Here is a 26,962-nt window from a genome sequence, read left to right as displayed (position 1 = left end):
TACACGTACTTGAATACGCCAATACACGTACTTGAATACGGGGTGTTACACAACAACTTCTAACTAAAAATTTCTTCAACTAAACACCAAATCAATAAACCCTATTTTCAAGTTTCTTCTTCAACATGACCTTTAATTTTTTTTTTTGAGCAATGTATTCTTTGATTTTTTTTCAACTAGGAAACAACAACATGTAACTCAAGAAATAATATCAAACAACATTCAATCAAATTTGATTTTTTTTATTTTTTATTTTAAATATCAAACCTCAAGACTTAAGTTTGTGAAAACAAATCTAATCCAAGCTCTTGATACCAATTGATGTTAAACACGAAAATAGAAGCAAGATAGAAATTAAAGAAAGACGTACATAATTAGATTCAAACAATTAAAATATGCGATGGTGAAACTAACCAAAACACCACTCAATTGAGAACTAAAATCACCTAATCTATTAGAGTCCTCAAGAAGGTAGTAACTTTACTTGCAAATTCTAGAAAAGTGTTGAAAATCAACAAAGAGTTATCAAGCTCTCTAAGGCGGCACAAATATCCAATCTTCCAAAACTAGTGGTTCACCCTAATAGCTAACTATTTATAGTAAGGGTTAAAAGAAGTAAGAAAAGACCAAATTGCCCTTCATTTAAATTATAAACTAATTTAAATTATAGATACTTAATATATTAAATATCTTTAAGTCATCCATATTGGAGTCTTTCAAAGAGTCCATCTTTATCCATAAAGGTTGAAATACTTGAAGGTCCTTAGTTTGACTTCTTGTGAATGACCTTCTTGAAGTAGCATCACTTTGATGTACATCATATCTTCATATTGATTTGGTTGTGATCATATATCCTCATATCATTCATACATATTCATGAGATTGATACCACTGAGATTTTCTCTATTCAAATAAAAATAATGATTTTTATAAAACCCTTGGTCGAGATCATGTGCTGTTATGGTGGATTAAGACTTTTTATGAGATATTATGGTTACCTTGATTTGTGATATTAGCCGAAGAGGTGGATTGAGATTACAAAAAATATATGGCTTTGTGAACCCCCAATGGGTCCTACTTTATGAGTATTGAGGCTAGATAGGTGTATATAGAAATTTATGCGATAACTTTCAAACATTCATCATCGTCACTATATTGCATTGCAGCATTTGTCTTATAACTCCTTCCTTGGTATGGTTTGATACTGTGTTGGCATTTACTCTTGTATTGTAATATTGTGATAAAACCTTGTTTGTGATATTGTGTTTGAACATTTACTTCACTTTATTATAGTATCTAAGATTAATTTATTTTGATTTGAAAATTTGAGGTATTATAAGACATGGGGTACAGTTGTGGCTTGATCAGAGAGGTAGTTATGTAGCACTTTTGATAGCATGAGATACACTCTCCTATATGTATACTCTTTTTGTTTTATCTCGTATTAATTGGTTGATTATATTGATTAAGCCTAATATATCGTGTTAGTGAGTTTTTTTCATAAATGACTTCCTTTATCTATTGATTATGAAATAAATAGTATCAACTCACCTAGATTAAAATGCCCATCCTATATTTTTGGTACATCTGGTGACTGTTGTATTTGGTTACCCTAATAGAGTGAAGTGATGTATTTGCGGTTATAGATGGTTTGGGAATCTTGAATGATTGGGGTGTGGTTCTCGCTATTGCGTTGGATTAGGGTTAGTTATCAATGATGCTTGTTGAGTACATGTGGTTTCATACTCACCCTTGTTTTTTTTTTTCTTAGTTTTTGCACCCCGTACAGGTATTGGATCGAGTAACATTTTGTAGATTGTTTTCTTCCAATATTGGTGTTATGGAGATTGAGGTAGTGACTGATGAACTACAAAGCTTAATCAAATATCTCTCTATTTATCTTATGCTTTATTCGTATTTAAGATACCTTAGATTACTGTTTTATTTTGTATCTTAGCTTGTACTAGTGACAACCAGTCCAGGGATATATCTTGAATATTTACTTCTTTGTTATATCTATTTTGGATTCGTTCTCTTTCTTTTCGCTCCTATACTACGTAAATGTTTAATTTGGGTTGGAATGAACTTACCTACACCAGAGGGTGTAACAGGTGTCATCACGTGCCTAGTTTGGATAATAACAACAATACATTATGATTTTCATGTTGATGATACATAAAGTAATATATATGACTAGAGAGTGATGGAAGAAAGCTTTGTGAACACTGATATGCCGTGAATTTATGGCACTTAAGATGTTTAAAACTATGAATAATTACAAGTAAGAGGATATTTTTCTGTAGATAATATGAGTTTTATGGTATTTCCATGATAAAAAAACTCAGAGAAGGAAAGTGCTGAAAATAGCACTTAAAGAGGATCAGACGAATAAAGGCATGACCTTGGGATCTGACCATGGTCGTAAAAATCCCGCCATGAGTATAATTAGAGAAGGTATCCCCAGGAAGTGATCAGAAGAGAAGTTTCCACTATCGTACATTGCAGTAATGATCGTAGCATGAGGTCGTGGGTAGGAAGTTCAAAATTATAAAGTATGATCAGACAATAACATAATACAGTCATAGGCTGATACTATGGAGCCATACTGAGAACCATACCAGTGAATGTCTAAAGATAAAATACATGAGCCAAACTACGAGCGCCAAAGGACAATCGTGGGTTCTAACCACGATTGCACTGTTTAGTTGTCCAATGTCACTACCTAAATTTTCTGTTTTGTTTAAGATAGAATTTATTTGTCTATAAATATTCTGATAGGGTTATTTTTATGAGGTTACACATTACTTTATAGTTTACAACCTCATATTGTGAGATTATAAGGTACATTCTTGGGATATTTCATGAACATTGATCTTAGAATTTTAATTCCAGTTAAGATTTTGGAGTTTTCTTATTATCATTGTATATTCATAACTACGTCTTCATCTATAGATTCTTCTTGTGTGCTTGTAATGATGAGTACCTAAACACCACAACTAGGATTATGGAAACTATGAAAAATTAATGACATAGTGTTCGAAGTAAGTAATTCTCAAAGGGTAGTTGGGCATGTATTGTTGTTTCTTTAGCTTTGGTTGCTTTCTAACAAGTGCATACATTAGAACTTGTCCTATCTCTACCCTGGACTTTAGCAAGGTTAATTGAGTATAAATAGCAAATCAACAACAAGACTTAATTGAAAATATCTTTATTTAATTAGCCTTGAGCCGATAAACGGGAAAGTCTATATTGGGATCATAGATAAAGGTTAGTAATGCAACATCCATGGCATATAAACCTTTTTGCTTAGGGATAGTCATCTATAAGGGGCATAATCTAGTCGATACATAACCTATCATTTTTGATGTCAAATAGCAACAGAGATCACCAAAGTATAGAGAACCTATGGAGGTATGATATTATTGGGGAACACAATACCAGTATCATATTGTAACACCCCGTACTTTTTCCTAGCTAATTTCATCTCAATAATGTCTAGTATTATCTTCTAAATTTAATAATGGTTATTCCATGAGGAATTTTCAAGATTTTCATATTTTTTCATGTGGGAAATTCAATAAGCTTTCCATCGATATAAGATTCGCCCAAATCTGATAACCGAGTCAGAAGTTACGACTATTTCAAATTCCCGTCGGAAAACAACGCCATATTAGTCATTGGCGCGCTGCGCCACAAAAGGAAATGACATTTGGTAAATTCCAGTAGGGGTCCGCAATTATGGCGTGTCGCGCCAGGGCCCAAATTTAGAATTTTCCTTTTTCCAGTGTCTTAGCGCGATTTCCTTGCGTCGCGCAGGGGTTCAATTCAAAATTTTTTTACTAAAATTAAATGACGTGTTCAGGGTTAAAAGGGGAAACTTCCCACCCCTATTTAAGCCCTTTAACACGTGATTCAGCCACTTTTCACCCAAAATACGCTCTTTTCTCTCAAAAACCTCTCAAGAACAAGCTAGGATTTTCATAGAAGATCCAATTCCAAGAAAGTTTCACCGTCAATCTTTACGAAATCACGAACTAATATATGTATAGTGTTCATTCATGGACTCCTTTCGTCCATAAAACCCAAGAATCCCTTTTCTAAATTCATGTTTATGGATTTTCTTATGAATTTCATGATTGGGCTACTCTTGTTCATGGGATAATGAAAAATTAAATTCTACTCTATGTTGGGTGATAAATTGTATGTGGGTTAAATTATTATAGATATAGATTCATGCAAACCTATGACTAAACCCTTGAATGATAAGATTAGAATTGAACCATGATGTTTAATTATTGTACAATGATATTTACATGTACTATGCCTACAATCTGTTTGATTAAATGCCTAGATGAAGGAAAAGTGCCTAACTAGCATGATACCATGAAATTCCCATGTATGTACAAGTTATGCCTATCATATATTTTGATAAAATGCTTCTATAAATGTATTATGGATTATGATGTTAGTTATATGTTCAAGTAAATTATGCTTGGTCAGTTTCCTTCTATCGAGTCCTGAGGGTACTCGTACCCGAAACATTAGATATGTGCCTAGAGTCATGTCATATTTTCACGATACTCTCAGTCAAGCTATGAATCCTTAGACTTCAGACAGTCTTATGACTCAGGAAAATCTCCATGATCTCATGAAATCAGTCAGTTGTCAGATATCAGTAATATTCCGTCAGTCAACAGAATTTAGTAATTTAGCTCATGTTCAGTTCAGTAAATCATGTTCAGTGTCCATTCAGATGGGAGTAGAAATTAGCACCAAGTGAACCCAAGGATGGGGACACACACTATCAGATGAGGGTGTGATCTTTAGCAGTCATCCTTGCATTCCAGAACTATGTAGCCAACATAGGTTGAGACATCAACACTGTCGATGAGGTGGATAAGCACTGTCAGATAAAGGTCCTACAGTTCTCGTACAGGGGACACTATCAGACGAGGGTCACCTATAGCTTCTCTTTACCAGTGACGCGGTATTGGCACCCTTCCAATTAGCGTTACAGATTGGACCCCAACTCAGCCATAATGGCGTATCAGGGGCATGTCGGTTAGATAACTACTTCCCACAATTTTATGTTACAGAATCAGGACTGTCAGATACAGTCAATTAGTCTCAGTAATAAAACTCAGATAGTTCTTCAGATTTTAGGACTGTCAAATACAGTACGGAACTCAGATAGTTCCATCAGATTCAGGAATGTCAGATATAATCACTCATGTTATCAGTTATATTCAGATTCAGTAATCATGTTATCACAGTATTAGTGTCTGTTGTTATGTCTCATACATGTATTCTCACGCTCATGATAGTTAGTCAGTTATTATTATTGTTCATACATATAAACCCCATGCATTCAGCCTACCTCACATGTATACCAGTACATTCAAAGTACTGACGCATTTGCGCTATGGTGTCTTATACCATAGGTTTAGAGACACGAGCTCCAGAGTAACAGTAGATTCCAGATATCCATAGACTGAGTTAGAAATGAGTCCTCATCTTTCGAGGACATGATTATTTTCCTATTATCTTATTAATTAGTTTATTAGTTGGAGTTAGTTGGGGACATATCCCATCAACTCCTTACTCAGACAGTTCAGTCAGTTAGAGGCTTTCTAGACTATATATTTCAGACTTCAGTATGTTCAGTTTTGTTTTGGGTATTCTATTACCCGACACAGATGTTATATCATTAAGATCATGTCTAGTATTGAATCTTATGGCCTTTCAGTTCATGTTTCCACATTATAAAGTATTTTATGTAGTATACAGGTACAAATATCAGTCATGGGTTAGCTTATGGTCCTTCGGGGTCATGAGCACCGTGTAGCATTCCGGGTACCAGATTCGGGGCATTATACATACACATATTAATTATAAATCCAACAAATCAAAACTCATTACTGTTGCTCTTTTATTTCATAAACCCTCTATTTTTACTTACTTTCCAATTACTTATACGAACACTTGATCGGATTTCATCCTATTCCCTGTGGGTTCACCCCAACCTTGTTGGATTTTTGATTTATCAACCGCTTATACTTTTTGCGAGGTGTAATTTGGGTAAAATAAAAAATTAGGCCCGAGGATTTACCTAAGACAGCTTTCAAGACACGATATGGGTATTACGAGTTCTTGGTGATATTATTCGGGTTGACTAATGTTCCGATAACTTTCATAATAATGATGAATGATATCTTTAAGTCTTTCTTAGATTCTTTTGTGACTGTCTTTATTAATGATATTCAGGTTAATCCAATAGTAAAGAGGAACATGTAAGTCATCTTCACATTATTTTAGGGATCTTGAAAGAGAAGCAGTTTTACGCTTAGTTCTCTAAATGTGAATTCTAGTTGTTGTTTGTTGCCTTTTGCGGTTATGTAGTGATACGAGAATAATCACGAATATAGACTTATGAGAGTTCGTGTTGGACCCGAGCCTTGGTGTGTGTAATTGAAATGTAAAAGAGGCCCAAAATGCACACTAAAACCGTCCAAACACTACACTTAATCTACACTTGATGGGCACCCTTAGTGGAGAGGCCTTTTGGTTATTTCAGTTTCTATTATGTAATGTACTATATAAGGAACATTGTAGGGTTTCTTTAGTTAGTTTTTGAGAATGTTATAAGTAATAAGACATAAAAGAACACAAGTCCTCTCTCCTTTGAGGCACCAAACCAAAACTAGGTCAAAAACTAGTGTGGAATCACTAGTGATTGAGTTTTGCTTGGAAACGTTGATGCTTGAGAGGTTGAATCTGATATTGTGTCACATAAGAGATAGGTCTTTATTGTGTGTGGTTTTAAGGATCCAAGAGTGGAATAAGCTCTTGGGTTCTTAAGATTATATCAACCATTGGTCTATCTATATATCCCTTTACTTTTATTATAATCTTGTAGTGTTTCCTCTTGTTTACTGTAAGCCATATGGGGCATTGTTGTTGTTGTTGTTGTTCATCCTATGGTTGTTTCATCTTGTTATCCTCCTTGTTAGTTTGTTGGCTCGCTGAAATAGGTGTCAATACACCTTGATATCGTGTTGCTTCCATTGTTGTTATTCAACCCGAGACTTGATCTCATTTAAGGGTTCTCAGGTTTGGCTCTTTAGTGGACTGTTTATGCCATTTCTTATGTTTCCAAGTTTATATTGTATCATATAGTCTCAAGAAGAGGATAATGGTAGATCCTTAGAAGATTGAGGTTGTTAAGAGTTAGGTTTGGCCAAGCTCTGTAATTGAGGTAAAAAGTTTTATGGGTCTTGCTAGTTATTATCAAAAGTTTGTCAAGACTTTGGCCTCTATTGATACTCACTTGAAAAATTTAAACCAGAAGGAGGTGCCATTTGCATGGTAGGATAAGTGTGAGGAAAGCTTCTAAAAGCTTAAGACACTCTTGACTACATCTCTCATTTTTTCTTTGCCAGTTAAAGATAATGATTGTATTGTGTTTTGTGATACTCCACATTTGGGTTTGGGTATTGTGTTAATTCAGGGCAGGAATATGATTTGCTATGATTCAAGCCAATTGAAGCCTCATAAAAAGAATTATCCAACTCATGACTCAAAGTTGGCGACAGTGATCTTTGCACTTTAGATTTGGAGACATTATCTCTATGGTGTCAGTGTAAGGTGTTCATAGACCATTGTAGTTTGCAACATGTTTTCACCCAAAAAGATATGAATCTAAGGCAGAGAAGATGGATGAAACTGTTGAATAATTATGATGTGATCATCCAGTACCATTCGGGTAAGGTTAATATGGTGGCAGATGCATTGAGCTAAAGAGTAGTAAGTACGGGTAGCTTGGCTTGCTTAAGGGTGTCAAGATAACCCTTGGATAGAGAGATTCAGACTCTAACATCCTTGTTTATGCAGTTTGGTATTTCAGAAAAGGGTGGAGTGTTGGCTAGCGTAGAAGAAAGGTCAGCATTCCTTGATCAGATCAAGGCCAAACAGTTTGAAGATGTGAAGTTGAATAAACTTTGAAATAAGGTAGTAAGTGGTGAAACTTATGATTCCATACTTGATGCGTGTAAGGTATTAATGGTGAGGGGACGCATGTGTGTATACCAGCTTGGTGATTTGATTCCAGGTTTACTTGCAAAAGCTCTTGGTTCTCGATACTCTATTCATTAGGGTGAAACCAAGATGTACAGTAACTCGAGACAACTTTTTTTTGTGGCCCGAGATAAAGAAAAATATAGTTAAGTAGGTGACTAATTACCATAGTTGTCAGCAGGTGAAATACGAGCATCAAAGGCCCACAAGTTTACTTTAGAGAATGCATATTCTTAAGTGAAAATGGAAAAAATAGTTATGGACATCGTAGTCGGTATTTCTACGACCTTGGGGTAGCATTACTTATTTCGGGTCACAGTAGACATGCAAACCAAGTTAGCTCATTTCATCCCAGTTAGAGTGGATTACAACTAGAAAAAGTTAGACAAGATTTGTAATAAAGAGATATTGAGGCTATATAGGGTGTCAATTTTCATCATTTCTGAAAAAGGTACACAATCCACCTAATATTTTTGGGATAAGTTACATGAGGAGTTGGGAACTAAACTTGATTTCAATATTACTTTTCATATGTAAACTGATAAAAAATCAGAGAAGACTATTTAGGTGCTTAAGGATATGCTAAGGGCCTGTGTGATTGACTTTGGTGGCCATTGGGATAAGTTTTTGTCGTTGTGTGAGTTTTCATACAATAATAGTTACCATTCTAGCATTGATATGCCTTTAATCTAAACACTCTTTGGAATGAGGTGTAGATCACCTATATGATGGTTGGAAGTCGGTGATGTAAGCTTTTAGGCACAGATTTGGTGATGCTTTCTCATGAAAGAGTAAGGTTTCTGATGAAATGAGCCTGGTAGGTTACAGGTTAGCATTGTCATCAAGCCTACGAAGGGTCCATCTGAGGTTCCACGTGTCTATCCTTAAGAGATATCATGGGTATGGGAATTGAAACATCAAATAAGATTCGATTTTCCTTGATAAAGATCTTTCCTATGAGGAAGAGTCAATTGCTATTCTTGACTAGGACATTTGAAAATTAAGGACCAAGGAAATCCAGTTTGTGAAATTTCAATGGAAACATCAATTTATCGAGGAGGCTACTTGAAAAATTGAGAAGGAAATGCAGGACAAATACCCTCACTTGTTTGAGGCTATAAAAATGTCTTACTTTTGAATTGGCTTATTTTCTTGTTTAATCGTTCGGGGATAAATGATGGATAAATTGGTATTTGACTTAATAACTCATTTTGTCATTACAGTTATTCTAGCAAGCCAAAATTTGAGTTAAGGTATTCCCTGGATTAGAAGTTAGAAATTTTAGGTTAGGCTAGTCTTGAGCGAAATCTGAGCGAGGTGTGATCTAGGAAATCTGAGAAAGAATCAGGCAAATGTGAAAGGATTTAATATGACTTTATGTTATCTAAGATAGTAAAGAATCCATAGGATTTTTCAAAAGTAAATTCGAGTAAGCAGAAATCCCAATATCAAACTTGACACAAAAGGGTTAGTCCGAAATATCAAGTTAAGGGGGTGCATTGTGGAAAAGGAAAAACTGGGAGCAACCCTAAGGTTTTTCCTCACCTCACCTACTATATCCGATGGCAGGTTCCTACTATTATGTCGTTATATCAGGAGTCAGCATTGGCCAATCCCATTATAGCGGGCGGATCTTACTATAGCGAGACTACTATAGTGAGATAGGGTTGCTATAGTGGGATATGTGCAGACTAATACAGAACAATACCCCAAAATGTTTCATTCTTTCAATACTCATTTAGAGGCAATTTTGGGCTAATTTCACTCAATTTTCATCCAAACTATTTGTAAAGGCAAGTGATTTCTTAAGTCAAGTCGTAGTTAGATCGTTAACTACTTGAATCAATGGTTTTTGGGCTTGTGGGGAGGATTTGACTTAATCTAGCTATTTTTCTGGTGCAACCAAGTGAATTGGGTAGAAAGTCCTTGAGTTTTTAGTTAAAGATTACTAATTTACTCTTGCATATTGATAATTCACCATTGTAATCTTGAAATTGATAGGATTAAGGTGGAATTATTTTGAAAAAAACCCTAGAATGAAGAGAATGATAATGAATCTGGCCTAGGAGTTTCGATATTAGGTTATAATCTATGATATTGGTAGGTCATTTGGTTTATTGTATGTTGTATTCATGTCGTTAGACCATAATTTGTCGAGGTTGTAACAAAGGCAAAGCTCAGGTTCGTTAGAGCATTTCAAGCTTGGATTGAGGTAGATAATAGTTTAATGCAGTTAAACCCCAACTTGTTTTATGTGTGCATGATAATTGTTCTTTCGTATTGGTTGTTACAATGTATATTCAAGGAAAGTGATTGACTATTTGATATTCCAAGTATTAATCACATGTAATGAACTTATGTGAATAGTTTGTTAATTTTATAAGTACTATTTTTGTTATCATTGTAGTTGTTATTGTTGTGATATCTATTGATTATTGTGATAATGTAATACCTCGTATTCTAGTTGCATGCATAAGAGGCTAAAATCCTGAAATTTTTACTAAGTGTTAGGGACTTAGTCTTATTATTGGCTTCTTAACTTTGAGGATTTTTAAATTGGTCTTCCCGACCCCGAGACGTAGGTTTTTGAGTTAATTCATGTTCAGGGGTATAAGGAGCATGTATCGGGGAAGTTTTGAATTTTTTGGACGAGGATTGGGTCGTGTTTGGATTTCAATTCCAGCAGCTCATCGCGATAATGACGTGTCGCAATGGTTATAGCGGTGGAGGCCTCATCGCATCACAGTGACCTCTTAAACCGCATTACAGTTGCGAATTTAATTCTCTGAAGGGCAATTGAGTCTTTTCCCCTCAATCCAATTCGTAAAAAGATAAATTAAAACGTCGGTTAGGGCATTATTTGCCCATATTCTCTAATTTTCTCTCAAAAATAAACAATAATCATCCCCAAAGTTCATCAATTTCATTCATTTCTCTCTAAGAAAACTAAGAAATCAAGTTCCCAGATCCAATAACCTTCAAGGAAGCTTAAAGATTTGTGTTTCTCTTTTAAGATTTAAGATTAAGGTATGTGTGATGTTCATCCATGGGCTCTTTTCACCCATGGAATCCAAGAATCCCCTCTTGATATCAAATTATGAGTTTTTACATGTTTATGATGAATTGTCTCCATGAAGTTGTTATTGATTTTGATTACAAGTTATGCTATAAGTGTTTTTCAATAGGATGAGCTCTTACATGATTTGAGTATTGAAACCCTCATGTTAAATCCCTAATTCATGGCTTTAGTATTGTAACTATGTTTTCAATCACATGGTTTACCGATTCCCATGCTTAAATTCAATACTCTCATGTGTTTGATGAAATGTCTAAATGTTGGGTTTTGGGAAATGATCCTTTATTATTGGTTTTAAAGCTTTATATGTCATTATTATTATTATTATTATTATTATTATTATTATTATTATTATTATTATTATTATTATTATTTTCATTCAGTGTTGGAGAGTTATGAACACCCGATACTTAGTTATTTATATAATTTCAGTATCTTCGAAATGATTTCAGATAAACCATGAGCGCTTTCATTCAGTTGGTATCATGGTTAGTTGTTTGCTCAGTGAAACTTAGTTCAGTCCAGTAATCAGTGTCATTCAGTTAGGAATACGATTTAGCACCGAGCAAACCCAGGGATGGGGGCTCACCTGCCAGTAGAAGGTGTGACCTTTAGTAGCAGTTCCTTGGTTCCAGAACTACGTAGCCAGCGTAGGTTAGAGATATCAACCTTTTAGTTGAGGGTTGATAAAGTGTTTACCTGCCAGTTGAGGGTAACACATATCTCATTAGAGCACCTTCCAGATGAGGGTGGCTCATTAGTCCCTTGGGACATTAGTTTAGTGGATCCACATAGCCATTGTTAGTATTCGTGGCATGGTACTGACACCCATCCAACTAGGGTTACAGGTTGGACCTCACTTAGCTTAGATTGGGGCATGTCGGTTAGATAATACCTTCCACTGTCTTAGTTTAGTATTCAGTATATAATTCAGTTCAGGTTTGCTTGACCATAGCATACGGTTCATCAGTTCTTCAGTTACCAGATTTTAGTATTTCAGTTTACAGACTATTTTAGTATCATGGTATATGCTTAGTTATGCATTCTCAGATTTTACAATTTTCACGCATTTATGCATTAGTTATCTCATGCTATTCAGTCAAACATTGTTTTATGCACATAAACCTATGCATTTCAACCTAGCCTCATCTTACATACCAGTACATTCAAAGTACTGACCGCATACCTTTTTTTGCGCTATGATGTCTTATATCATAGGTTCGGACGCACAGTTTTCTGACCACGTTTAGTCAGTTCAGCTTATCAGTAGCAGCAGTTGTGGTGAGTCCTCATCTATCAAGGACATGATTGTTTCATTTCAGATTATCTCAGTAGTTCAGTATTTCCATTCAGTCAGAGTTATTTGGGGGTTTGTCCCATCAACTCCACAGCCAGTTAGTTAAAGTTTTTCCAGACATTCAGATAATTAGTCATTTTATCAATCTTTTTAGTATGTTTAAGACGTTTCAGATTTATGATTTAATCATATTTCGTTATTTAACCTTATGATGTTTGACATTTGATTTCCACACATGTGTATTTTGTTACTTTATTCAGTGCTCACAGCAAGTACTATCTCATGGGTTAACTTGTCGTCACTTATGACCGTAAGCACCGTTCTTGCGACTAGGGGGTAGCCTCAGGCCGTGACAGATAGGTATCGATATTTGGACATCTTCATGGGATTTATTGGTATAAGATTGGCAGACTCTGGATGTTTGGGATTTGGTACATGGACAAGAGCTCGTCCCCTGCATGTCATTGCTAATGGAAGACCTAATACCCTTAGCAAGTAGATCCAAGGTACAGGTGAGTGTGATGGTTCCTTGCGTAAATTGGCGATTATAATTTTACTTGTTATATTAGTTCCTTAAGTAAACCGATTTTAAGTGTTGACTTGTTATATCGGTTCCTTGAGAAAATCTGGCTTACGTTTTGACTTGCTACATTTGGTTTCATTATATAAATTGGGATTCATGATTATTTTCATTGTTGTTTTGGAATGGATCCTTGGATGATCCGAATTTAACTACAAGTTTTTGCATAACTCTATATTTTCTACTTACTTGTGTAATTGAGATATGGTTGATATAGTTGATTGAGTCATGATTTATTGACTTGAAGTCTTGTTGGTAATCATGGTTTTGACTTAACTTGTTGTCTACTTTGACTTATATTGATGGAATTCTATGGCGTTGTTGATAAAGTTAAGTATCATATACTTGAGGTATGGCTACATGATAGATATTCATGGTTGTTCTTGTTTTATTAAGTTATGGTTACTTGTTCATAAATCTCATCTTGGATTGACCATACTCTACCAGTACACCGTTGTTTCTTGTGTATTGATACAACATGTGCTCTTCTTTTTGTTGAGTGCAGAGTAAGGAAACTGTTTCAAGACCTCAACTGTAAAGTGAATAACATTCGAACTCAAGGGTGAGCAATATTCTCCGAGCTGCAACTTCACTTAGTTTCTTGTCCATTATTTCGAACTTAGACATTTTCAATTATTTTGGGTTGAACCCCTTTTATTGACATTTATAGTATTTTGATACAATGACTCTCAGATTCTACACGATTGTTTAAGCGTTCGATTATTTCCGTATGGTTATCATTTATTGCCACATTATCTTACTAAATGCAAAAAAAACTAATTTTCCTTATTTTGGTTAAGTGTTGAGTTTGATAGTTTTGAGGTTAGTTGTTTCTCCTACAGGGAGTAATTGTTGATTTCACTTACGGCGAATTTGGATTGTGACACTTATAAATTTTATATTTTATCATATCTATCTTCATATCATATTTGTAAAAAAACTGAAAGTGAATTAATAAAGATAGGATTTTATGAATTTTGATGTGAAGACTCATGATGAAATAATTCACGATATTATCATTGATGAAGACTCAATTTTAAATATTTAATTTAAAATTTGGGCTCTGACTCACCAAATTTTTTATTGTGAAACTAATGTCAAATTTTAACTCCAAAATTAGTTTTAATAAGAAATGAGAGGTTTGATGTCATTAATGTGAAAACTTAGTCAACGTTGGGATCTCAAATTGCTTTATTAAGTACTTCCTCCGTTTAAAAAAAAATGACTCACTTTTCTTTTTTAAAAAAGAATGACCCCTTTTCTTTTTTGGCAATACTTTAATTTCAACTTTCCATGTGGCATGGTTAGGACCTCATGATTAAATGACATTTTGGTACATTTGACATAACTTTAATTTAAGTCCACAAGATTCAAAAATCTTTTTTATTTTCTTAAATTTTGTGTCAAGTCAAAGTAGTTCATTCTTTTTAAAACGGAGGGAGTATTAGTTATCATGATCAAATTTCAGTTCTTTTGAATAAGAGAAAATGGTCAAAAGCCCCCCCAACCTTCACCCCAAATCCCAACTACACACTTATACTTTGCGGGGGGGGCCTATGCCCCCCCCCCCCCCCGAACTATTTTAAAGTGGAATTATTATCCCCCGAAAACTGATAGCCAGTCATTTGGATGTGGTGTGATGCACGCGCCAACAACGTTTTTACATGTGTTTTTTTTGTTTAAAATTAATTGTTATTTGCTTTCTTCTCCATTTTAATCACTTTTCATCATTTTTTCACCATTACTTTTCATCTCTTTTCCATGTCAAATTTATTATTGCTACTTCTATGCAAATAATTTTTCGACGACCTTGAAGTGGAAATAATTGATAATACCGAATTTAAAATTTCCAACGATCTTGAAGTCGAAAATAATAAGCAACATCGAATTTAAAATTTCCGACAACCTTGAAGTGGAAAACAATGAACAATATCAATTATTAAATTTTCGACGATCTTAAATTCGGAAACAACGAACAATACCAATTTAAAAATTTTTGACGACCTTGAAGCTGGAAATAATGAACAATACCGAATTTAAAATTTTCGACGACCTTAAAGTCGGAAACAATAGAGAATTTTGAAATTTTCAACGACCTTGAAGTCGGAAACAATGGACAATACCCATTTTAAAATTTACGACAACCTGAAAATCGAAAATAATGGACAATATCGATTTTCAAATTTCCGACGATCTTGAACTCGGAACTAATAAACAACATCGAATTTGAAATTTTCGACAACCTTGAAGTGGAAAATAATGAACAATATTAATTTTTAAATTTCCGACGATCTTAAATCCGGAAACAACGAACAATACAAATTTCAAAATTTTCGACGACCTTAAAGCCGGAAACAATGAACAATACTGAATTTAAAATTTTCTATGATCTTAAAGTGGGAAACAATAGCGAATTTTAAAATTTTCAACAACCTTCAAGTCGGAAATAATGGATAATACCCATTTTAAAATTTACAACGACCTTGAAGTCGGAAATAATGGACAATATCGATTTTGAAATTTCCGACGACCTTAAAGTTGGAAATAATGAACAATATTCATTTTGAAATTTCCGACAAACTTTAAGTCAAAACCAATCGATTTTGTGTTTGGAGATGAGAAAGATGATAAATTAGTCTTGGATATCATTGATGAGTTCTTGGATGCCATAGTTTGTGAGAAAGAAGAAGAAAAAGAAGAAAGAAAATGAATAAAGAAAAAGAATAATTTAAAATGAATAAATAAATAAAGAAATATTAAAAATAATTTTTTAATAAATAATTTTCGTTCTCACTCTCTTGTCATGTCAGCGTTCGGGGTAGTAATAATTCCATTTTAAAATAGTTCAGGAGGGTCATAAGACCCCCGCAAAGTATAGGTGTGTAGTTGAGATTTGGGGTAAAGGTTTTGGGGGGGGGGGGGCGGACATTTGACCATTTTCTCTTTGAATAATAACTATCTCTATTTTTAAGAATTGTTTGACAATAACTAAAAGGGTAAAAGTGAAAAGTGATATTCTATTTATGTTTAATTTTTTTTTTTCTCAATGAATGTTCATTGCCTTATAAGTTTAGTTCGTATGAACTAGAGGGAATATAAGAGAGCCCATGGCAGCTGCTCCACCTTTAACCAGAGTTCGAGGGTTCGACCTTGGGTATGGAGAGAATCCTGTTGGGAGCGCTGCCACCTTAATGGCCCCTGCAACGCGCGATCCAAATTAATCGGGGCTCCAATATAGACACCGAACATCAGATGGAAAACCAAAAAAAAAGTAAAAGAGCCCATGGCAAAATTCACTGGTTGAATGATAAAAGTCAAATAGATAAAATTTGTACTGTATTTTTAATTTAAATTTGTAAAAATAGGAATTAATTGATCAAGTGTCATTATTTATAAACAATTGGTAGTAACCCAAATCAAAATTTGAGAAGATGACATAAGGCTAAAGGTATCAAATAGACAAATTGGACCATAGTAGAGCAAGTTAAGATGAGTTAACCTAATAAATGAATTATGATAAAAAAAAAGTTATTTGGAATGATAAAAGTTATTTGGAATAAAATAGATTAGAACTTGCATGAGCTAAAAGTGACCCAGGTCATGACTCATGATCGGTAAAAACTTATCCGCATAGGGTATATGCATGCAATAAAGTTAAGCTAATCATATAAGTCTTGTATATAAAGAAAATTTTAAAAAGCAATAAATATTAATTAAATTTTAAGTTTACCAAAGAAATAATTAATTAACTTTTAAAACTTAGGATTGGTAAAAAAAAACTTCTTATTGCTTTAGTTTCCTACACGTCTTTTTTTTTTTTCTAATAATTTTCCCCACGTCTTCTTTTTGCCGTAATTGAGTTCTCAAGTCTGCTTCATTTATTCTTCATTTTCTTTTAAATCTCAAACAACACATACATAATTGGAAGTTCAGATTTAGAGGCAAAGACATAGTGGTTCGGATATATAATCTATTTAAAATTTTAAATTGAGTTTATTTTGTTAATGATGCAATGATAAAATTAATATAAAATGTCCTTGCCAGACGTTCAAAGTAAAATATATTATAGAAATCAAATTTTGCAAGTAAGCATAATTATGTGAAGTTTTCATCATTTAAGGGTATATAAATGTAAGTATTTTTTGGAAATGTTAATACTGAAAGTCGGCTAGTTTACATAACAGAACATAGTTACGTAGAAGAAATTTTTGGTTAAAATTAGTCAGCAATTACGTTATACTATTAAGGGCTTGTTTAGTTAGTTTAATTATTTTATATATATCTTATATGCAAATATATAACAATCTATATTTTTTTTTATATATTATAAAGGAAGGTCATAGAGGAGGTAATGTGGCACCTCTCTATGACCTCCATTTCTAATTATTTTTTTCCTCCTTGTTTTGAATTTTTTTGTTCATTCTTTCACTAATCAATTTGTTTATTATTTTAAAAAATATTCTATCATATTTACTATATCTAATAATATTTTATAAGTTAAAATTTTTTTTTTACGTCTATTTATATTCTCTACTTAAATGACCTGTCTTCTCAACTTCATTCTACTTAATTCTTATGGATTAATCCATCTATAAATATCATTCATGCATGAAGTTGTTGAATACCTTTTTTTTTTTTACATCTTTTTTCATATGATAGTATGGTAATCATCATTTTGATGAAGATCATAGAAATATTCTTTAGAATTTCTTCTTGTGTAATAATAGTCAAACATAAGTTCATTAATTAAGATGAAGAAGAAAGTTGGATGGCGGTGTAAAATTTATCAAAAAGAGAACTAATTTAATTTAATACAAATTTATCAAGATAAAGAAAGAAGTTTAATGGTCTTGGAAGATTCATCAAGAGAGTTTATCAAATTAATTAGTTTGACAAAGTATAGAAGTTTGAATGATATATATATTGCTTATTTTAGTAATTTTAATTAACTATTTCGTTGAATACAAGAAATGTACCCTTCAAGAACAAAACTTTATTATAAAGTTTTACACTATGTCATGGGCAACAGGAATATCTTGAATTTATTGCTTTGTTGATGACATAGAACTTATTGACTTGTAGTTTTTTGGCAAATGATTCAACATTTTTGGCTTTTTTCTATACTTTTTTAATCTTCTTTTATTCGGTTCTCTCTAATTTGGATGTTATATCACTCGATTTTCATACTTAAGCGTCTCAATTTATTTATTTTTCCTTGAAGTATCAATAATTAAAAATAAATATATATGACATCTCACAACCTAACATGAAAATATGTCAATCTAATAAAAATCGTTATTAGGTCATTCTTTAAATATAAGGGCTTAATTATTATGCGAAGCATGTATCTGTTCACTAGTTAGCTATGAATAAGTATTGATAATCATAGTTAAAGAAAATGACACATGTTATTATTTATTGATTGAATGTAAATACTTGATGAAGATAATTTCATAACCCACCCAACATGACCCAACCTTTTAAAATGGTCCATCTGACCCTGACCCAACATTCAAGAATAGAGTCTCAGGTAAACTATATAAATGACCCTTATAATGGGTGGCTTTGTTTTCTTGTCCCGCAAAAGAATGATTTTATAAAACTAGCCTCCCTTCTTTTTTATACATCACAATTATCTATTTGCCCCTCAATGTCTCAAATATTTTTAAACAACTCCATACTTACTTATCTTTCAACTTTTATTTTTTTCCTCTTTTTTATCTTATTTTAATTTTAATTTTTTTTTATGCCTCTCTACTTCTTTAGAGGTAACGATATGAACTGCGTACACTCTACCCTTCCCAGACCCCACTATGTGGGAATATACTGGGTTTATTGTTATTGTTGTTTTCTCTCTTTTTTTGTAGTTTTTCTCAATCTTTACTTTTTTTTCCTTTCTCCTAATTTATTTTATTTTATTTTATTTATTTTTTATTTTTTAGTTTTCTTTATCCTTACATTTTTTTTCCTTTTCTTCTCTCAACTTCTATTTTTTTTTCTCCTTTTTATTTTTATTTTTATTTTTTTCTCTTTAAATTTTTCTCAATCTTTATTTTTATTTTGTCTCTTTTTTTTATTTTTTTCTCAACCTTTATTTTTTTTCTTTTCTTCCCTCAACTTCTATATTTTCTTTATTTTTCTTTTTTATTTTCTTTGATTTTTTTTCTTTTCTAATATTTTTCTTTTTTTTCGCAATTTTTCTTTTTTTCTTTTCTTCAATTTCTTCCAATCAAGTTACGTCGCATGAGCAAGAGTTGACACTACCACATTGTAGATGCAAGACTTATGACTTTCAAACAAGAAATTACGTTTCATGGGCAAGAGTTGACTCTATCAAGTTATGTCTTCATTTATGAGATGTTCTACAACTCTTGTCTTAGAGGCAAGACTTAGCTCAAGGACTTTCAAACAATAAATTATGCCCCACGGACAAGAGTTGACACTACCACGTTATGTCTTTATTTATGAGATATTCTACAACTCTTGCCTTAGAGGCAATACTTAGCTCAAGAAATTTCAAACGATAAATTATGCCCCATGGGCAAGAGTTGATACTATCACGTTATGTTTTCATTTACGAGATGTTCTAGAACTCTTGCCTTAGACGCAAGACTTATATCAAGGACTTTCAAACAACAAATTATGCCCCACGAGCAAGAGTGGGCAAGAGTTGACACTACCACTTTATGTCTTTATTTATGAGATATTCCACAACTCTTGCCTTAGAGACAAAACTTAGCTCAAGAAATTTCAAACAATAAATTATGCCCCATAGGCAAGAATTGATACTACTACATTATGTCTTTATTTATGAGATGTTCTATAACTCTTGCCTTAGAGGAAAGACTTAGCTCAAGGACTTTCAAACGACAAATTATGCCACACTGACAAGAGTTGATACTAGCACGTTATGTCTTCATTTATGAGATGTTCTACAACTCTTGCCTCAGGGGCACGACTTATCCCAAGAATTTTCAAACAAGTTACGTACATTGGGCAAGAGTCAACACTAACACACTGTGTTTTTTACATATGAAATGCTCTATAACTCTTGTCTTAGAGGTACGACTCAGCCCAAGGACCATCAAACAATAAGTTATGCCCCATGAGCAAGAGTTGACACCACTACATTGTGTATTCATTTATGAGATGTTTTATAACTCCTTCCTTAGAGACAAGACTTAAACCAAGGGCTTTCAAGCAACAAGTCGTGCCCTATGAAGAAGAGTTGACATTACCACTTTGTGTTTTGATTTATGAGATATTCTATAAATCTTGCCTTGAAGGCAAGACTTAGCCCAAGGACTTTCAAACAATAAGTTACGCCCCATGGCTAAGAGTTGACACTACCCCATTATGTTTTCATTTATGAAATATTCTATAACTCTTGCCTTAGAGGCAAAGCTTATCCCAAAGACTTTTAAGCAACAAGTTATGCTCCACAGACAAGATTGAATACTATCATACTGTGTCTTGATTTATGAGATATTTTATAAATTAAGGACTTTCAAACAACAAGTTATGCCTCATGGGTAATAGTTGACACTACCACATTATGTCTTGATTTATGAAATGTTCTATAACTCTTGTCTTAGAGGCACTAATTAATCCAAAGACTTTCAAACATCAAGTTATGATCCATGGGAAAAAGTTGACATTATCATCTCGTGTTTTGATTTATGAGATATTCTATAACTCTTGCCTTAGAGGCAAGACTTAACCGACAAGTTATGCCCCATGGACAAGAGTTAATACTATCATATTATGTCTTGATTTATGTGATGCTCTATTAATCTTTCCTCTAAGACATGACTTAGCCCAAGAACTTCCCAAAAGAATAAGTTACACCCAATGGACAAGTGTTGACACTACCACGTTGTTTCTTGATTTATGAAATGTTCTATAACTATTGTCTTAGAAGTAAGACTTAACTCAAGGATTTTCAAACAAGAAGTTATGCTCCACAAGCAAGACTTGACACTACCATATTGTGTCTTGATTTATGAGTTGTTCTATAATTTTTATCTTAGAGGCAAGGCTTATCCCAAAGGACTTCTTAACAACAAGTCATGCCCTTCAATTTGCTTTGATGTCCACAAAAAAAGATTTCTTTACGGATTATCAACTTTTTATTTATTAGTAAAATATAATAGAGGTTGAGAAAAAAGAAAAAAATAACAAAAAAATAGAGAAATAAAAAAAAAGATTGAGAAAAAAAGATAAGAAAAAAAATAAAGGCTAAGAGAAAAGAGAAGAATAAATAACAAAAAAAGTAAAGAAAAAAGATTGAGAAAAACAAACATGAGAAATAAAAATAAAAATAAAGTTTGAGAAAAATAAAAAGAAAAATTGAGAAATGATAAAAAAGTAAAAAAAATTTAAAACTAAAGATTAAGACCAATGAATTAAAAAAAAAAAGTTAAGATAATTTTTTTTTTAAAAATAAAATTAAAAGAGAAGTTGAGAGATAAATGAGAATGAAAAGCTTAAAAATATTTAAGCACAAAAATTATATTTACACTATACATAAAGGATAGTGTAAAGACTTTTCTATCAAAAATCCAAAGCCGCTTACTTAGGTGATCCATGTAATTTCCCGTAGAGTCTCAATATTGATCTCGGAACATGAGACTCGAGACCCCACCTTAACCAGGAATCAAGACCCTGACAGTACTAAAAAACGGCCCACTTCAGATGGGCCTTTCAGCCTATTCTTCAATAAATATACATACAAAACAGTTTAGGACAATTTTCCTTCTTTGAGGAAGAGGAGTAAAAGAAACCGGTGACATTGCATGGAAAGGTGATATGTTCTTCTTCTGTCTACAATTAATTATCAAAACTTTGTCCTTCATTGCGTTCCGCTTGTTCTATCTTCATTGATTTATCATTTTGATGTATCTAAGTTAGTGTTATAGTTGACGAAATATTTGGTTGGTGTATGTCTGCCAGCTGTTTGGTGAAATGCCTCACTAATACCAACTTCTTGTTTTACTGCTAATGCATTTTAATAATCCCTTTTTCATTTTAATCGGCTCTTACTAAAGATAGTTGTTTCAATTTACTTATCCAATTTATGAAATCTATCATTTTCTTCCAATACTATTTCATCATTAAATAACTATATAAAATATTAGTAGTCAATTTTTTTTTTCAATGTATAAGTAGTAAGTTTAATTTAGATAAAATAAACCCCGAATAAATATTTTTTCTTAACAGATTGTCAAGTCAACATGTTTCAATTAAAATGAAACAGATGAGTGCGAGTATATTGATATTAGTGTTATTCACTTTCTGTTCCCTGTGTCCCATTTCGTGTTGCATTGAACGTGGAATTTAAGAAGTAGAGTTTTTCTATATTATAAATGTGATGAAGAACGATTGGTAGGCTTTAGGTGGGCAGCCAATGAGTAATTGATTGCCCATAAAGACCCTACTAAGTACTAACATTGAAATTCTCATTAATTACCGATAAAAGGAATTAAGTTTGTTCAATAGAAAATTACGTAATCAAACTTTTAAATTCAAATACTAATCAATCAACTAAGTGTCAATTTCAAACTAGTTCGGTTTGGCCGTATGAATCCTCTTTATGTATTTTGCTTTGTCCACAACCCAACTTAAATTTGAATTGTTAGTTGATTTGAGTTTTTTCTTGAATTATGTGGATGGAAAAACTCTGTAATGGAATTAATTGCATCGTTAATAAGTAAGTGTGTATTTGGGATAGAGAGTGTATTTTCTATGTGTGTGTTGCATTCTGGAACCCAGCTTATCTATTTTGTGGGACTGTATTAGAATTAACGAACTAATACTCTGGCATATCAATTGAAGGTCTCTTTTATATGGGAGTATGCTGAAACTAGTTTCTGAAATGTTGTGCGATCGAGGAGCTCTGAAGATGAGACCTTCTCTATGTGCGCAAATTAGTGGCTTTCATACTTCAAAGGTAAAATGATTTGTCTTGATGCTACTACTTCATGTAACCTTTCTATTTTTGTATGTGCATTACATAACTTTGGATGGAAAGAGAGCGATTATTTTTGCTTCTGCCTTGTTGACTTGAATGGTTTTCCAATAGGGCATGAGCTATTTAAATCTAAGCTAAACCACTAGTTAATTCCCAGTTTTCTTGTTTAAACAGTGGTGTGTTTATCTACTGGTCAAACAAAGACGGTCTTTATGTAAAACAAATGCATAAGAGTGCATCGTAACCTCCATACAAATGTCTCTCGGGGTAAGATGACAGGTGATTATTGTTGTAGGAATGCCACAAATTACATTGGAATCAGTATGACCTTCTTGGTTCCATAAAAGGCTTGTTGGACTGAACTCAGTCGCTTCAGAGTGTCAATTTCAAATTGAGATAAAAGCTCAAGTGCGTCAAGAGTTATTGTTCTCAAGAGACTCTAGACTCTTTAACAAATCTACGTTTACCGACATTGTTCTCCTTCCATCCCAAGTTTGATTATCTAGTTTTGCCAGTTGCATATAATTAGAGATTAAATAAATTTGAATAGTTTTATCCTTTGAAGAGGGGCACAGATGCCCCAGTTCGTAGGTGTGAGAGGTTGGCTATGGATGGTTTCAGGCGGGTTAGAGGTAGGCCGAAGAAATACTGGAGGGAGGTGATTAGACATGACATTGAGCAGTTATAACTTACGGAGGACATGACCCTAGGTAGGAAAGTATGGAGGACTCGAATTAGGTTAGAGGGCTAGTTCGTGTGAGTGAGTCACAGCTAGTAGATAGGATTGCTTTGGTGTAGCCATGCTAGCAGTCATAGGGCTATGCACGTAGGTTGGAGTTTCTGGTTCGGAGGGTCTGGGTGAGGTGTGTGCTTTCGGTTAGATAGTGTATAGTACTACTCTGTGCGTTTAATATTTCTGTTATTTCATCTTGTTTCATGTTTTATTACGGCTTTGTTTACTGTCTTTTTTGTCCTGAGCCGGGGGTCTATCAGAAACAACCTCTCTACTTCTTCGGAGGTAGTGGTATGGACTGCGTATACTTTACCCTCCCCGACCCCACTATGTGGGAATACACTGAGCATGTTGTTGTTGTTAGACTTCGAATAATGGAGTTACGTACAGAGGTGTTTGAGAAATTTTTGAACTATGTAAAAGTGGAGTAATTACTGTGAAGATCTCACATCAAGGCAAAAGAGGTATGCCTTAGTGGTATTTTGATATTCATTAAGACATATTTAAATGAAAAGATGTTCCATATAGTGTTAAGTAACTGGGAAGATACTCTGTATAATAGACTCATGCAACTATGAAAAGGTGAAACTGCAAAAGTAGGTTCTTGAGAATGTAGGCCGTTTCTGATTTGTAAAGAATATTTTGTTGTTTCTTACTTGCTATGCATTTTATAATCTAATGGAATAATCATACCTTGGACATTAAGCATTTTGAGGCAACCACCATTTTGTTGAAATGAATTCTTTATTGTTGGTTTCGCTTGGTTGAAGAATCAGTTTGTTCCTTTCTGTGGTCAGGATGATTATATATATAAATGCTTGTTATGTGTATATGTGATTGCTTAATTGAGAAAAACAAGCCAATAAAGTAGAAACTCAGCATTTTTAGTGTTAACTGTATGTGATATCGTACAAGGTTGTAGTGAATTGATGTACAGACTAGATGAATGGGTGAATTTGGTCTCTAGAGAAACTAGCTATAATAAAAAGTTCTGACATTATGTCTCTTTAATGAGCTTTATCTTTTCACAGTTGTATAATTAATAAAGCAGACATGCTCTGCATCTTCAGGAAAAAGATAAGTTTTGATTGTGTTAAGGGAAGAGATTGTAGAATGGGAGTACAAATCCTTTAAGCTTTTAGATTGGATATTCACCAAAATCTAAAACAAACCAAATACATTAAAAATCTGAATCCATCATTCATTTGCTGCCTCGGAATGGAGCTTGAACTGATTCCTGTTGTTCACTTAAAAAATAAGGAATGACTCTTTCACCTGGGAAAAGAATGATAAGGAATGTCTTTTGAGAATGAGAGAGAAGTGAAAAATTGTTGGCTCCATATGTGTAGCACTTGATGTCAGCCCCGCATACTGCTTTGTATACTTGTGACTTCCTTGCCACGGTTGTGCACTTGTGCTTATATTAGAAGTGTGGGGTTCCTCCTCCTTTGATGAATGCATGGGGCTTTTTGTAATACCAAAAACTGTTCTCCTTTGTTCCATGCATTTTTGCAGAATAAGAGGGATGTGAAGAAGAGAAAAAATAGCATTCAAGTATCACGATGTGGTGCTTCAGTGTGCTAGCACATGATGTGTATGTACATTGTAAAGTGATTGCGTTTCTTTTGTCCTTGTAGAACCGCTGTACTGATAAAATGTTAGTAATTCCTTAGCAAGTGTTAGAAGATAAAAGTTCTTCTTCATCTGTGAAATTATGTGGTTCCACACATACAATTACCTGCATTTATGTTTTCTAAGTATGGCGCTTGGCATATGTGTGATGAACAACCAAACTAAATCTCTACTTGGATTTATAGCTTCTTATATAGATGGACCCAGATATTTTTGATATAGTGCCCCCCTGAATATGTTTGTTGCTTTGTTTGGCAGCCTGGTTTAGCACCTAGAAGCTTTTTCGGGGTGGAAGATTTCATTGATGATGACAATAGCCGGCCGTACACTTACCAGAAGGGGAAAAAATCGAAGAACCCAAACAAGCATGTTTCTTTCAAGCAACGGACAGTAGCGTACATGGAACCGTTCACACTTGATGTTTTCATATCAAAGCGCTTTGTTTCAGCATCAATCACCCATAGAGTTACATGCAAACAGGTTGCAGTAGCTGGTACAAACTCCAAAGATATCAAGGCAGTGCTCAAATCACGAAGTGATATTCCTGCATGCTTGTCAGTTGGACAGATTTTGGCCGACAGGGCAAGAGAGGCTGATGTATACACCGCTTCTTATACACCTCGAGATAGGGACAAATTTGAAGGGAAAATTAGAGCAGTTGTTCAGTCCCTCATTGATAATGGTATCGACATCAAAGTTTATCTTGACTGAAAAAGGTACTATGTCTATCCGTTGTATCCAAATATATTAATTAGGAACCCTTATTCTAGTTTACTTAGTATTTCTATTAGTCTGAGATTTTCATAAGCCCCTCTTTGTGGATAAGGCTGGCTTACTCACTTTTTTCTGATTGATTGGTCAACCTACGCCATCTTTACTAGAGAAGACCAAGTAGTGTGAAGCCTTGATCTGGATGGTATATATGTATTCCCTAACATACAGTTGTTGAAATCTATAATACAGGCTTTGGATGCCCCAATCATGCTGCTTATACATGGATAGTATTCTCATTGTACGATTTCATCTTTTGTTCTTTTGTCATCATCAGAAGCTCCATAGACCAACGTAGGGAGCAACATCAGGGTCTTACTAGTACATAACTACCAATACAACTGTGCGGCTTGGTCTACGACTATTGAACTCGAATTGGAAGAATGAAGTGTAGGTTTACATATTTCTGTTTCTTTTATTGACAAAATGTTACCTTAGTTATAAAGATCATGTAAGATTGTGAGGAAGAATGTAAATTCAATTGGGAAGAGTGATTTTACACACTATAGTGCTTGACTCGAACTTAGAATAAAAATGAGTCCATATTTTCAGATCTTACTCTCTTTACCCCTTTTGCATAAATATTGAATACTTGGAAAATTGGCAATAATTTCTTAGTTTGGGATTTTCATTTTCATTTTCTTTACTTAGACACTGTTAAGACTTATATTCATGTTTATCGTCATAGATTTAAACATTTTTGGTCAAGTAACGTGAAAAATTTAAAACTCTATTGTTGGGGTTTCTAAAAGCTTGAAAACTCATTTATAAGTTTTATGATTGTTGAAATTTTTGACAAATTGATGATTGAGGTTCATTGGTATCTTGTT

At 33.6% G+C, this 26,962-nt stretch overlaps 1 protein-coding gene and 1 non-coding gene across 3 annotated transcripts; both read left to right on the top strand.

Moving 5' to 3' along the window:
• The first annotated feature begins 21,584 nt into the window (after positions 1 to 21,584).
• On the top strand, positions 21,585 to 26,683 carry LOC107873480. Of its 2 annotated transcripts, none has more exons than XM_016720338.2 (4): positions 21,585 to 21,829; positions 22,861 to 22,975; positions 25,620 to 26,077; positions 26,325 to 26,683. In XM_016720338.2, exons 1-3 carry the CDS (start codon positions 21,822 to 21,824, stop codon positions 26,070 to 26,072), a joined length of 576 nt encoding a protein of 191 aa, XP_016575824.1. In that variant the 5' UTR covers positions 21,585 to 21,821; the 3' UTR covers positions 26,073 to 26,077; positions 26,325 to 26,683. The 2 variants fall into 2 exon arrangements, with proteins under 2 accessions (XP_016575824.1, XP_016575825.1); XM_016720339.2 differs by having other exon boundaries at positions 21,601 to 21,829; positions 22,879 to 22,975.
• On the top strand, positions 22,368 to 22,471 carry LOC124899922. The gene has a single exon (XR_007057482.1). It is a non-coding gene; the product is annotated as a small nucleolar RNA snoR103 (small nucleolar RNA).
• Positions 26,684 to 26,962: the final 279 nt, after the last annotated feature.

Source organism: Capsicum annuum, chromosome 6, assembly GCF_002878395.1.
Source record: "Capsicum annuum cultivar UCD-10X-F1 chromosome 6, UCD10Xv1.1, whole genome shotgun sequence".
Classification (NCBI taxonomy): Eukaryota; Viridiplantae; Streptophyta; class Magnoliopsida; order Solanales; family Solanaceae; genus Capsicum; species Capsicum annuum.
Note: the sequence above shows the minus strand (reverse complement) of the source record. Positions and strands in the feature narration are given on the sequence as shown.

Coding starts and splice junctions, on each gene's coding strand:
- LOC107873480 (XM_016720338.2), top strand. Junction 22,976..25,619: donor GTGGCTTTCATACTTCAAAG/GTAAAATGATTT, acceptor TTTGTTTGGCAG/CCTGGTTTAGCACCTAGAAG.